Genomic DNA, 12,231 nt, shown 5'->3' on the forward strand with positions numbered 1-12,231 from the left:
TCCTCCACTGATCTTCCTGTTCTGTCACTGTAGATCAGGACTTCTCATACTTGGTCCTGGGGACCCCCTGTGTCTGCTGGTTTTTGTTCCAACTGAACTCTCAATTGCTTAATTAGACCCTTAAATTAACTGATAATGTTCTTAATTATACCTTTTTACCTGTTTTCAGCTCTTAAACAGTTGCATATTTCAAGTTAGCTGTAACATTTTATAAGGAACTCTGCAACTTTGTAGGAGCTGAGAACAAGTAAAAAGGTCTAATTAAGCAAATGATCAGTTCATTAAAGGGTCTTGTTAAGTAATTGAGAGCTCAGTCGGAATGAAAACCAGCAGCCACAGGGGGTCCCCAGGACCGAGTTTGAGAAGCCCTGCTGTAGCTTGGTGTCACTGTGTTGGGTTGCTGCTTACTACAGTACCACATCACTGTATTAGCAGTGTTGATTATGAATTGCAATACACCTTCCCCTGGAGTTGTCTCTCCCAACATCCAGAAACATTTAAACAAACTGTAGTTGCAAAATCTCATTACATCCCCATTAACTTGTTTATGAGACAATGTGTACCAAAACCTGTCCCATTTACCTGTTCTTACATCCACTCTGCAGGGTGCTGCTGGGGGGCAGGGTAATGGATACACTCTGCTGTACCAGCTGTACATAGAGAAAAGACAAAAAGAACACAGTAGATAACTGTGCTATTTCATACCCATGCCAAGCTGCTCTTTAAGTGTGGTAAGCCTGGATCATGACAGTGGAATACATACATGTGGATTCAAATTATCTTTTCCCCTATTTTATCTTTTTAATTTTGTACTCCACCCCTTCTTTCTGCAATTTCCCGAAATGACTGTTCTGAAGTTTTAATGTGTAGTGGCATCCTGATAACGGTTCATATCAAATAACAGCACAGATGGGAATCACAGTGCCCGTTGCACCTCTGTTGTAACAAAACACAGTAAACTGCACCAAGAAGCAGGGGGAGTAGGAGTGGACACACAATTAGCCTGTTCTTTTTGTATTTGTATCAGGGTGTTTTAAAACCTAGTATAGGCAAACCCACTTATAATAGTTTTGTTTATTTTTTATGTAAATCGGTTTGACACTACTTCAATGTAAAGCCTGTTGACACTGTTCTGAATAAATAAATCACTAAAATCCTCTGGGCAGACTGAATAAAATGCAGCTCATTTTCATTTCATTTACACTGTAAATAACAAATAAAAAATAATAATACAATTTTTTTTTGTCTATTTTAATTGGTGAAATGACACAGAAAAATATAAATAAAACATCAGACAACAGAACAAGTCTTTTTTTTATACAAAAATACTGCATGCAGGGTGTGTTTCAATGTTGATCTCATGCCATCTTTGTTTTCATATTTTGTAAGTACATGTTACAGGTCTTGGGAAATGTGAACAAACGTTCAAAGAAACAGCTTTCACTGAGTCGGGTTTCAGATGGTTCTCTCTCCAAGTTCCTAAAAAAGAGAAACATTTGTTGTTTTATATTTTTTCAATTTTTAATCATTGTTAGTCGCAATATTTTATTACATTTGGCAAGGGACTAATATAACTACTAGCCACAATCAAGCATCCCATAAAAGTGTCCCATTTTAAAAGTGTAGCAAAGTGTAATAAAGCATAGGTAAGCATTGCAAAGAATAGTGAGGTACATAATATACATGGCAAACCAGGGTAAACTATGGTAAATCCATAGTATAATCATGGTAAAATTATGGTAGAATGGTAAAATACCCTAGCAAACTTTTATAAGGGATGGTGCTACTCAAGCTATGCTTTAAAATTCCATAAATGCACCTCCAACTTTTCAGTCTTCAACTTTCCCAAGTAGAGACTAGTACGTACAACATTATATTGGTGCACAAATGTTACTATAAACAAACAGCGTTTCAGAAAGTAATCAATGATCTTTTCACCGGACAGACAGTATACAATGCACTTACTTTGCAAGTGTAGTTTCAACCAGACATGATGTGTTTGACGAAAGCTGGAAAAGAAATGCATATTTTTAGAATTCACTTATGCAAATAAGGTTAATGGACAAAGAGTATGCTTTTAATGTAATTTTGAAAGCTGCAGGTAAAACAGCAGAGAAACTTGCACCCCTACAGTGGATTACATAGAATTAACGGAACGCACTTTCCCACACAAATGGTAGGATTGCGTGTACAGCATTAAGTGAAGGACTGTAAAGTTTATTATTATTATTATTATTATTATTATTATTATTATTATTATTATTATTATTATTATTATTATTATTAACATTGGATGGTACTACTAATAATATTAATACAAATATAATTGCAAAGATAAAATATGAAGAATATAGAAAGTAAAATAAAGTTGTTGTTGTGTGTGTGTGTGTGTGTGTGTGTGTGTGTGTGTGTGTGTTCGATCTTTACCTTCGTAATTAATGCAGCCATTGGCATCTTCCTGACCAGCCATCAGTAGTTCCACTTCATTTTCTGACATTTTCTCACCTGAATGGTAATGAAGGGTTAACCGCTTTAGAGAACAATACCAACAGTAATGATGCTACAAAGAACGAACAGCACAGATATGTGAAATCTAGATGCTGCTGTATTCATAATATAATTTCCGTATAACTTAAATACATGTTCTTTTGGTAACTGTGTGGTGTATCTTAAGTCGATATTGCGGTACAATATTACGCCCTTCACTATTTTTGCCAAAACCGTCATTGTGTAAAAAAACGCCCAACATACCAAGTGTGGCGAGGACATGGCGGAGCTCAGCGCCCATGACGGTGCCGTTGCCCTCCTTGTCAAAGACTCTGAGACCCTCAATGAAGTCCTCCAGAGTCCCCCGGTCCTTGGACTTTGAGATGTGCTGCAGTAAGGGGAGGAAGGTCTCGAAATCCAGCATCTTCACACTCATCTCTGCCCAAGAAACACAAACAAGCTTGTCAGCCAATTTCAACACGAGACATACCGTATGTTCCAGTTATATTTAGCTATACATTACTAACATTACCATGCATACTTCTACGTATTTATACTAGCCCTATAGATATATAAAAATAAATGTTTTGTGGGGTACATCGCTCACAATACTAGTTATTTGTTTTTAAATAAAGGCTACTTATCTTTTTTGTAAGAAATGATATGCTCAACAGCTGTAGATAAAGCATTCTGGAAGTCACATAATGGACAATTAAGGGTTATCACTGACATAAAGGATGTTCTTGACATTATCACTGACATAAAGAATAGTTGCCGCAGTTATTATTATTGAGGTGTACTTGCCGCTAATGCAAAGCTTGTTTTAACGTTGTCTTTATAACGCCGGCCAGAGACCCACGCTTACAACTGCATTGTCATACTTGCTGAATTCTTTAAATTCTCAAATTAGTAATTGATACCCGGGTAGTAAAAACAAACCTGGTTAAGTTCTGGTAATTTAAACAGTTACCCGGGTTTTCGGGTACATGTGCCGACCTCTAATATATATAAATTAACAATTAGAAAAGTCAGATAAATGCATTTTCTCGATCATTTAGTGAATAGTCTTTTCTATATTGCTATTGACTATTATGTTATATTAGAGATCCATCAGGTCCACCACATAGCTAATGAAATATATTGTACCATGAACTGCAGCATGTCTTAATATTGCTTGCTCAAGTTTACACGGTAAAGATCCCTATGGCTTCCTATCCTCTAACCATTGATTTGGTGTTAAACAGTACCACCAGATGCATTGAGTTATATGAAAGTAATCTCACCAAGGGGTTCTGCACTACATTCATAAACCACAAGCACTAAACTTTTAGGACAGGTCACTGAACCCCAAATTATTATGCTCAGACATTAGAACAGTGTTGTATTGTCCTAACAGTTAATTATGATGTGTGCTTGCATGGGTTAGGCTGCAATAAGCGCAATCGCAGTATACAATGTTGTAGTGAATATCCCTGCGCATTCGCACCTTCTGCTTTGGGTTTGCCGAGCACTTTCATGACCTCGACGTTGGTGGGGTTCTGTCCAAGAGCACGCATGACCTCTCCACACTGAGCGTAGGAGATTTTATTTTCGCCGGTGGGAGTTCGGTCAAACAGCAAGAAAGCCTCCTTGAATTCTGCAGGCACACGAGAAGAGGGAGGGACATGTGTGGTGACTTCAAATATTGGTGTACAATGATCTTACCTTTAATCATTCATTGATTATTTTACATATATTACATAATCTCCTCTCACAGAATGAACATATGAAGACATTCAGCCATTTTTTAATAAAAACGCATTCATCTAAAGGTTTTTGTGTGGTGCATAATCGTTGCTGTGCAACCAAAATGGTAGTTACTAGTCCTTTGTGTACAGCTGTGACCAAAAGTTTTACATCAGGACTGAGACAATTTTAAAAAATCAAAGAAACTACAAAATGAAATCGCAAAAATACTGGAAGCCATAATAGTAGTACAGTATTTCATGTATGAAATGTCACATTCATTTTTTTTTTTAATAGCATATGGAAAACTACAAAGTGGTATGTAATTCAATATGTTAATGTACCATTATTCAGTAGGTTTCATTCGACTTTATGAAGCAAAAGTAGTTAATGTTATAGGCCGATGCAAAACTTTTGGCCATAGCTGTACATGAACTGTATCTCTGGGTGACATGGTTACTATATGACATGGTTACTATATGTTTTTTTTAAATGTATTCTAAAAAATACCATCATTAAGGGTAACATTTATGTAAAAACATGTGTTTCAAAAGAGAGAGCTGTCTGTCTTTGCTTCCGTCCTGAATGCAGAGTGTGGATCAGAATGCTTTTCTTGGCGATGGATATAATGAGATCACTGAGGAATCCAAAGAATACCATTAAACATGCAACAGAAGTGTACTGGCAATAAACATTTCCAGAGAAAAAAAGCCTGAGCCTAAATCGAATTCTGTTTTATTTATATTGCTTTCTTAATAAATTATTTTCATTTTAAACATTTCTTAATGCCTTCCTGTAAGTAGAGCTTAAAGTTTAGCACAGTAATATTTCAGTTTCTCAATCTCTTTACATTTGATCTAAACAGCAGCGAATCAAACTAGTGATGTCATTTAACCTTTTTTCATATTTTTATTGACAGAAATAAACTAAAGACACTAAGATGAACTGTTGGATGTTGGTATTATGTTGGTATTTAGACTGTTGTATATATATATATATATATATATATATATATATATATATACACACACACATATATATAAGGCAGGAATCTAGAGTAAACTATGTAAGTCCAGAAAAACCATCAGAAAATATTATAAACAGACTTACCCTCAATCTGCTCACCACTGTATTCAATCTGAAACAAATAAGCAATGTAAAACATGTAAAACAAACTTCATATGATGTACTGTAGATGCCCCAACCATTGGCATGTTATTTCCCCAAACTACCATTTAATTAAATTGATTTAACAAACAACCTTAATTAATGCTTTGAATGTGGATCATTTATGAATAGGGACAAAGCTGGGAACAAATAACACTGAATGACAATTTTGAAATCATTTTACGAGAATGTTAATAAATATGTATACAACTATTTTTAATGGATCCCCAAACTAAAGCATTACCCATCAAAAGTTAGAAGAACAGTGCTTACAGCTAGTAACTAGAATCAAACTACTAAGGGTAAAATAACTATGCCATTCAACACCCTGGACCCTGGCAGCCTTGCTAAGTATTTGATTTGTGTCAGTAAGAAGCTCCCATAGGAGAATAGGAGTGTAATCTATGGTCTGAAGACTGAGGAAACCACACAACAGATTATTCTTACCATCGACACTAAAATACAAGATAACTCCATTAACAATGGTGATTACAACACACTTAAACACACAATCTTTAAATGAATGTTTTAAGTATCCAGTCCAGCAGATGTATGAACCAGACAGCTGGGTCTCCTTATTCTTTAGCCAAAAACAAAAAGAAAAATTGTTTGAGGTGCTGGTGTCATGTTTCTGAGGTCCCAGAGCAGGGGTAGGAGTTATTTCAAAGCATTCTGTCAAGGTCAGGACTGGGCACTGCACTCCCTTGATAACACACTTCTAATAATAACACACTCCCAGTGCAGGATTCAGAGAGTGCATGTGGAAAAATGGCAGTTCATTTAAGAACAATAAGGAGCGAATTCTCCCTCATCAGCATGTAAAGCTGCATTGAGAGACCTGAGGAGGTTACTGGAGAAGATACACAATTTATTATTAGTTTATTTAGCAGATGCCTTTACAGCCTCCAAGGCCATACCGAGACTAAGGTGTGTGAACTATGCATCAGCTGCAGAGTCACTTACAACAACGTCTCACCCGAAAGACAGAGCACAAGGAGTTTAAGTGACTTGCTCAGGGTCACGCAATGAGTCAGTGGCTGAGCCAAGAGTTGAACCGGGGACCTCCTGGTTACAAGCTCTTTTCTTTAACCACTGGACCACACAGCCTCCTTTTTATACAGCACCCAGTCTATTTTAAAAATTTCAGTTGGTCCTATACAAAAACACATTATGCGAAGAACATTTGTGAAGATTTTGTAAAATGTATTTTGTAAAGTTGATCTATATAAAACATTAAAAGTTCAAATCAAACTAGGTTTATTATAAAAATGGTGTGCACTATCAAGCTCAGAGTGTAAAGGATTAATTTCACTCTGAGTTGTCATTCACCCATCCTAATTTCTCTTTCTGTCTCACTCGCTCCTTCCTTCTCAGTTTTTCAATCAAATCACCTGTGCTGCTATCAGGCACACATGAACACAGTTTTTTTTTCTTATTTTACAGTTACCTGTTAAGATGGTAAGCTATTTTGAATTTGTAAGATAGGAGATTGGAGCAGTCAATTTATTGACCTGATTAGTTTCTTACACATTTTATGCTGGTCAATTATTTGCATGCCTCTCAGAACCCATAAATCCAAGCCAGTATAAGGATTACATCCAATATAGCCATATATCTTTCAAACAAAAATAAAAAAGGATGTGCTAATGTAATAAGCAGTTGTCATAAGCAATACCAGTAAATCCAAATTTTCAGATAAGCTTCACTTTTTAGATCAGATTGTTAAAAAAAGAAAAATCACCAATTATAAATCTGAATTCTGAAATAACTTTCTGTCTACAAACTTCACTAATGCAATAGTTTACCAAATCTGTTTTACCCAGACAATGGAAAATAATTTTACCTCTAAAAACCTTATGTTTCAAACTTTAAAAAAGATTCAACGCTGGATATACTATATAAGCAAAAAAAAAAAAAAAAAAAAAAAATGAAGCATTATTAAGGGTTTATTTTTCCTTTGCGAAAGAATTTGCCCTGGAGCAATGTAATCCTTCAAAAAAGATTTAAATATATAGTGTAAAGAAAAAGTAGCTGCATATTAAAGATATAATGCAGCTAACTCAAGTCTCACAAAAGATTGAATCTGCTCCCTTCAGTCCTTTCATTAAAGTATTGGTTATAATATATAGGAATAAACCAATGTATTTATTTATTTCTTAGCAGACGTCCTGGATAAGGGCCTCTGCTAAGAAATAAATAATAATAATAAACTCACAGTAATGCTCTTTGGGTCAAACTCTGGTTCCTTGGGTACCACTGGTACCGGGGCAGGGGTCGGCTTGGGTTCCTCTTTCTTGGGTTCAGGCTTCTTGGGGGCCATGGTGCTGAATTTCTTCCAAGGAGAGTGGTAGGGAAGGGTCTTGGTAAAGAAAGCTGCAGGGACAAAGAACTGAGCCCATTCTTTTAGCTCTTATACCCACCCATCTCTGACACCAGAAGGGGCTGACCAACTGGAGCAACAAACACTACTTACTATAAAAGGAAAGAATTCTAAACACAGTCCCCCAGTTGACAATTGTCTATTGTCATCAGCTCCTCTCACTTCCAACTTGACAGGTTACTGAAATGCACAAGCATTAGCCGCTCATCCAGCCTGCCCAAATTCTTTTTATAAAGTGTGAATGTATAAAAAACCTTTTTGAAAAATGCACAAATAGGTAATGATTTAATTGGAAAGTAAACCATGCCCAGGAACTGGTCATCTCTTTATAGGCATGCTTTTTTAAAACTCTATCCCCACTCATTCCAAAGATTCTACTTGCTACCGAAAAGTGTTTTGCCACACGTGAATCATACTTTTTTTAAGGAGGTTTTAGTTTAGGGACCAGAACTAATAGCTGGCATCAGGAAGTATTTTAATCTGATGGTTTTAATCACTGTCGCTTCAGAGTAGATTCAGCTGCTAATGAGGAATGCAGGATCACATTGTTTAGTTCTGGCCATGTGGTTTAGAAGGGACTTGGTAGAATTTCATTTGAATTGTGTATTAAACTTCTTTTACTGTTGGGGGTACCCATCCTTTTACCACTGGGCCAATGATTTACCAAACTGAGGATTTTTAAAATGGTTTTTCACAATTTTACACAGCTGCTGTTATAAGAATGGAAACCTTTTTACTTCCATGCATAGTCATTCCACATTTTGACGGCTGAATTGAGCTGTTTATTTATATATATATATATACTTATATATATACTATATATACTTATATATACTATATATATATATATATATATATATATATATATATATATATAGTAACACGGCAGGGAGTGGGTTAATATTAGTTAATTATGACCTGCACCTGGCTATTTTTGTAAATTACAGCCAGGTGCAGGGTATATAAAGAGAGCAGCCCTTCCCTTCAGGGTGGCTGCTGTGTGGAGGGCCTGGTTGATGGTGTTTTCAACCGTAATGAAAGAAAGGTAAAGTGAAAAGCAAAATTGTGTTTGTTTGGTTTCATTTTATGCCGGTAAACAGCTTAGCTGTCTTGCTTATTAGATAGGTTCCTGTATTGTGTTTAGTTCATGCTCATTAGAGCTAGGTGTTTATTTGGTTTTTGTTTTGTTTGTATTTAATTTGTATAATTAAAAGTGTGCATCAGCGCATATTCTTTCAAATTCTGTGTGTTGAGTCGTGACTTGGAAGGGAAAAGAACCCAAGCGAGCTTGTGTGTGAGTCTGTGGGTCACAATATTTTTAGTGATGAATTCTTGCTTCTGGTTGCACTCTATGACTGTATTGTCTAGTCTTCCACACACTACCAGGTATGTTTAAATAACAAACACCGACAACAGTAGTATAGTTACCCTCTGTGGGTTGTATTTATTTTTTAAAACAAAATTAAATAAACAAATAAAACTTAACCCTTTCTTGGGTCTAAAACTAAACAAGGGCAGGCTAATTCTGCTCACCATGAAACAAACTATCCATTCAGTTTTGTTACCTCAGCGTTTAGTTGCTTCTCTTTGTTCTCCCCTCCCCCATGGTTCTTTCATGTGCTTGTTTTATCTACAGTATGTCTCACCCAATCAATTAAGTCATTAACCCATTTTGTAGGCCTTTTCCAATATGGCTTCTGATTCCACCAGTTCTTTCACCAATATATATATATATATATATATATATATATATATATATATATATATATATATATATATATATATATATATTCAGCACCAGATTGTAGCCTACATACATGTTAGTGTCAGTCTAATGAAGTCATCACTTCAGTTTTTTCCCCATGTGAAACAAGTTATTGGTCTGATTTTAGTCCTCAATCTATTTCAAGGGTTCCAAAGTTGGCCCTTTTCCAGCCCAAGTTCTTGTTCCTAGACTCGTTGGACGCTTGACCAGTAAGGGGCATTGGAGAGTGAACTATCTCAAAACGATTTCCCTCTCTAACAAATGAGCGCAAACTCAATCCTGTAAATATAGGTTTACAGTGGCTCACCTAGTAACAGCCCTATTGTACTGAGTGCTGAAATAAACACACTTCCTCTAGCTAACAACATGCCAACCTGCATATTCATTGTCTTTGGTTTCACTTGGTTTTTAATGTTCCTGAAAAGATATGTTGAAGTCTTACTGCACTAGTGGGTTTATGGTAGAACACCTTTGCCTTTGTGGCTGATAACTTTCTAGTCTTTTCCAGCATATTCTCAGTCTCAGTTTCACCTAGACTTTCCCATTTGAGATAGACCATTCCTTGCATGATAAAGGAATAAATAACTAGTGCACATAGACACACACACATATATATATATATATATATATATATATATATATATATATATATATATATATATATATATATATATAAATATATATATATATTGTGAGAGAAAGGGCGAGGGCCCTTTAAGGAATGTTGCCGTGGGGAGACAGTTCCGGGTTGTTCTGTGGATCCGAAAAAAGAAAATCAGCGTCCTGCAGGTTTTTGCAGCAAGTCTCCATGCAACCCGAATAATAAAAAAAAGGTATAGTAGTTTTGAATGTTAAGTTTATTGTTGCAAATGTTCAGCTGTTTGTTACCGGGAGTCTGTCGACCAAACCAGCTGCAGTACCTCTGTTTCCTGGAGAGGGAGACAGTTTACCACTTACCTGGGCCTCCACTGTTTCCTGGAGTTGGAGGCTTAACTGCAACTTACCTGTGCTACCGTTGTCTTCCTGGAGAGCGAGACAATACCCCCAACTTACCTGGGCCTCCCCTGTTTCCTGGAGTGGGAGGCTTAACTACAACTTACCTGTGCAACCGTTGTTTCTTGGAGGAGGGGTCACTTACCTGACCTACCTGTATTACCGTTGTTTTCCTGGAGAGGGAGACAATTCCCCACTTACCTGTGCAACCGTTATTTCCTAGAGGAGGGCTAGGACTATATAAAGAAGGATAGGAAAATGATGTCACAAGTGGGCGGAGTTAGTAAACAGTGGCGCCATTTCTGGAGCCCGTAGAGCTCTTTCACAGTGCACTTGCACTGCTTTTAACATATTCACGCTTGCCCTGGCAAAATGTTTCATGACATAATCAAGTGTTAATTCATATAAATAACAGTCAGTCACTTTATAGTAACGATATTTTGTATTGTTATTTAAAAAAATACTGGTATATCCTGGTGCTGCAACACAGCATTGCCACAATGTATTCAGTACTGAGTGGGCTCCACAAATGGTGCCTGTAATTGAGTACCGAACTGCATCACAGGATTGACTGTCCTATCCTTCTTTATGTAGTCCTAGGAGGAGGGGTCACTCACCAGATATGCCTGTACTACATTGTCCTGGAGGGGGAGCACCGACCTGCTTACCTGCCATACCTCAGTCTTCCAGAGGGGGAGACTGTGAACCACTTGCCAGGGTCTCCAACAAAGGAGAACCCCTCGACTGCCTAGCCTAGAGAGGTAATCAAAAGTGAGATAGTTAGGAGCCCAAACAGGGTTTAGGATTGAGCGAACGCATGTGTATTGTAAATATTGTAAATAAACAACCACTCACCAAAGTATACAAGTCAGCAGCATCATAATTTCCGGGGAAACTACGCCGACTAGTGGTGAAGCTAGGGTGGCAGTTTACAATATATATACACTGAGTGTACAAAACATTAGGAACACCTGCTCTTTCCATGAAATAGACTGACAAGGTGAATCCAGGTGAAAGCTATGATCCCTTATTGATGTAACCTGTTAAATCCACTTCAATCAGTGTAGATGAAGGGGAGACAGGTTAAAGAAGGATTTTTAAGCCTTGACACAATTGAGACATGGATTGTGTATCTGTGCCATTCAGAGAGTAAATGGGCAAGACAAAAGATTTACAGCAAGTGCCTTTGAACGGGGTATGGTAGTAGGTGCCAGGCGCGCCGGTTTGAGTGTGTCAAGAACTGCAACACTGCTGGTTTTTCATGCTCAGCAGTTTCCTGTGTGTATCAAGGATGGTCCACCATCCAAAGGAAATCCAGCCAACGGCAGGCCAGTGGTCGAAAATGGCTTATTGATGAAAGAGGCCAAAGGAGGCTGACACGAATTGTGCAGAGCAACAGACCCATAAAAGAATGCACAACTCGTCGTACCTTGACACGAATGGGGTATGGCAGCCGACGACCTAACAGAGTTCCACTTCTTTCAGCAAAACACAAGAAACTGTGGTTGCAGTGGGCTAAGGAACGAAAACACTGGACACTGGAGGATTGGAAAAACATTGCCTGGTCTGATGAATACCGGTTCCTGCTTTTTCATGCTGATGGACTAGAGTATGGAGAAAACCACATGAGTACATGCATCCATCATGCCGCGTGTCAACATTGCAGGCTAGTGGTGGTGGTGTGATGGTGTGGGGTGTGTTTTCATGGCCCCTT

General features: G+C 37.4%; 1 protein-coding gene across 1 annotated transcript; it reads right to left on the reverse strand.

Moving 5' to 3' along the window:
- Positions 1-1,225: 1,225 nt before the first annotated feature.
- Positions 1,226-7,772, reverse strand: LOC117433480 (myosin light chain 4-like). Its single transcript, XM_034055776.3, has 7 exons — positions 7,595-7,772; positions 5,323-5,350; positions 3,974-4,123; positions 2,752-2,925; positions 2,428-2,505; positions 1,966-2,009; positions 1,226-1,479 (listed from the first exon to the last, which is right to left on the reverse strand). The coding sequence occupies exons 1-6, from the start codon at positions 7,697-7,699 to the stop codon at positions 1,981-1,983; spliced, it is 564 nt and encodes a 187-aa protein (XP_033911667.1). The 5' UTR covers positions 7,700-7,772; the 3' UTR covers positions 1,226-1,479; positions 1,966-1,980.
- Positions 7,773-12,231: the final 4,459 nt, after the last annotated feature.

Source organism: Acipenser ruthenus, chromosome 33 (assembly GCF_902713425.1).
Source record: "Acipenser ruthenus chromosome 33, fAciRut3.2 maternal haplotype, whole genome shotgun sequence".
In the NCBI taxonomy this organism is placed as follows: Eukaryota; Metazoa; Chordata; class Actinopteri; order Acipenseriformes; family Acipenseridae; genus Acipenser; species Acipenser ruthenus.

Excerpts from the sequence above, each read along its gene's own strand:
- LOC117433480 (XM_034055776.3), bottom strand. The coding sequence starts at position 7,699 with ATGGCCCCCAAGAAGCCTGAACCCAAGAAAGAGGAACCCAAGCCGACC. Across the intron at positions 4,124-5,322 it reads CAGTGGTGAGCAGATTGAGG|AATTCAAGGAGGCTTTCTTG; the intron begins GTAAGTCTGTTT and ends GTGTGCCTGCAG. Across the intron at positions 2,506-2,751 it reads CCATGTCCTCGCCACACTTG|GTGAGAAAATGTCAGAAAAT; the intron begins GTATGTTGGGCG and ends ATTACCATTCAG.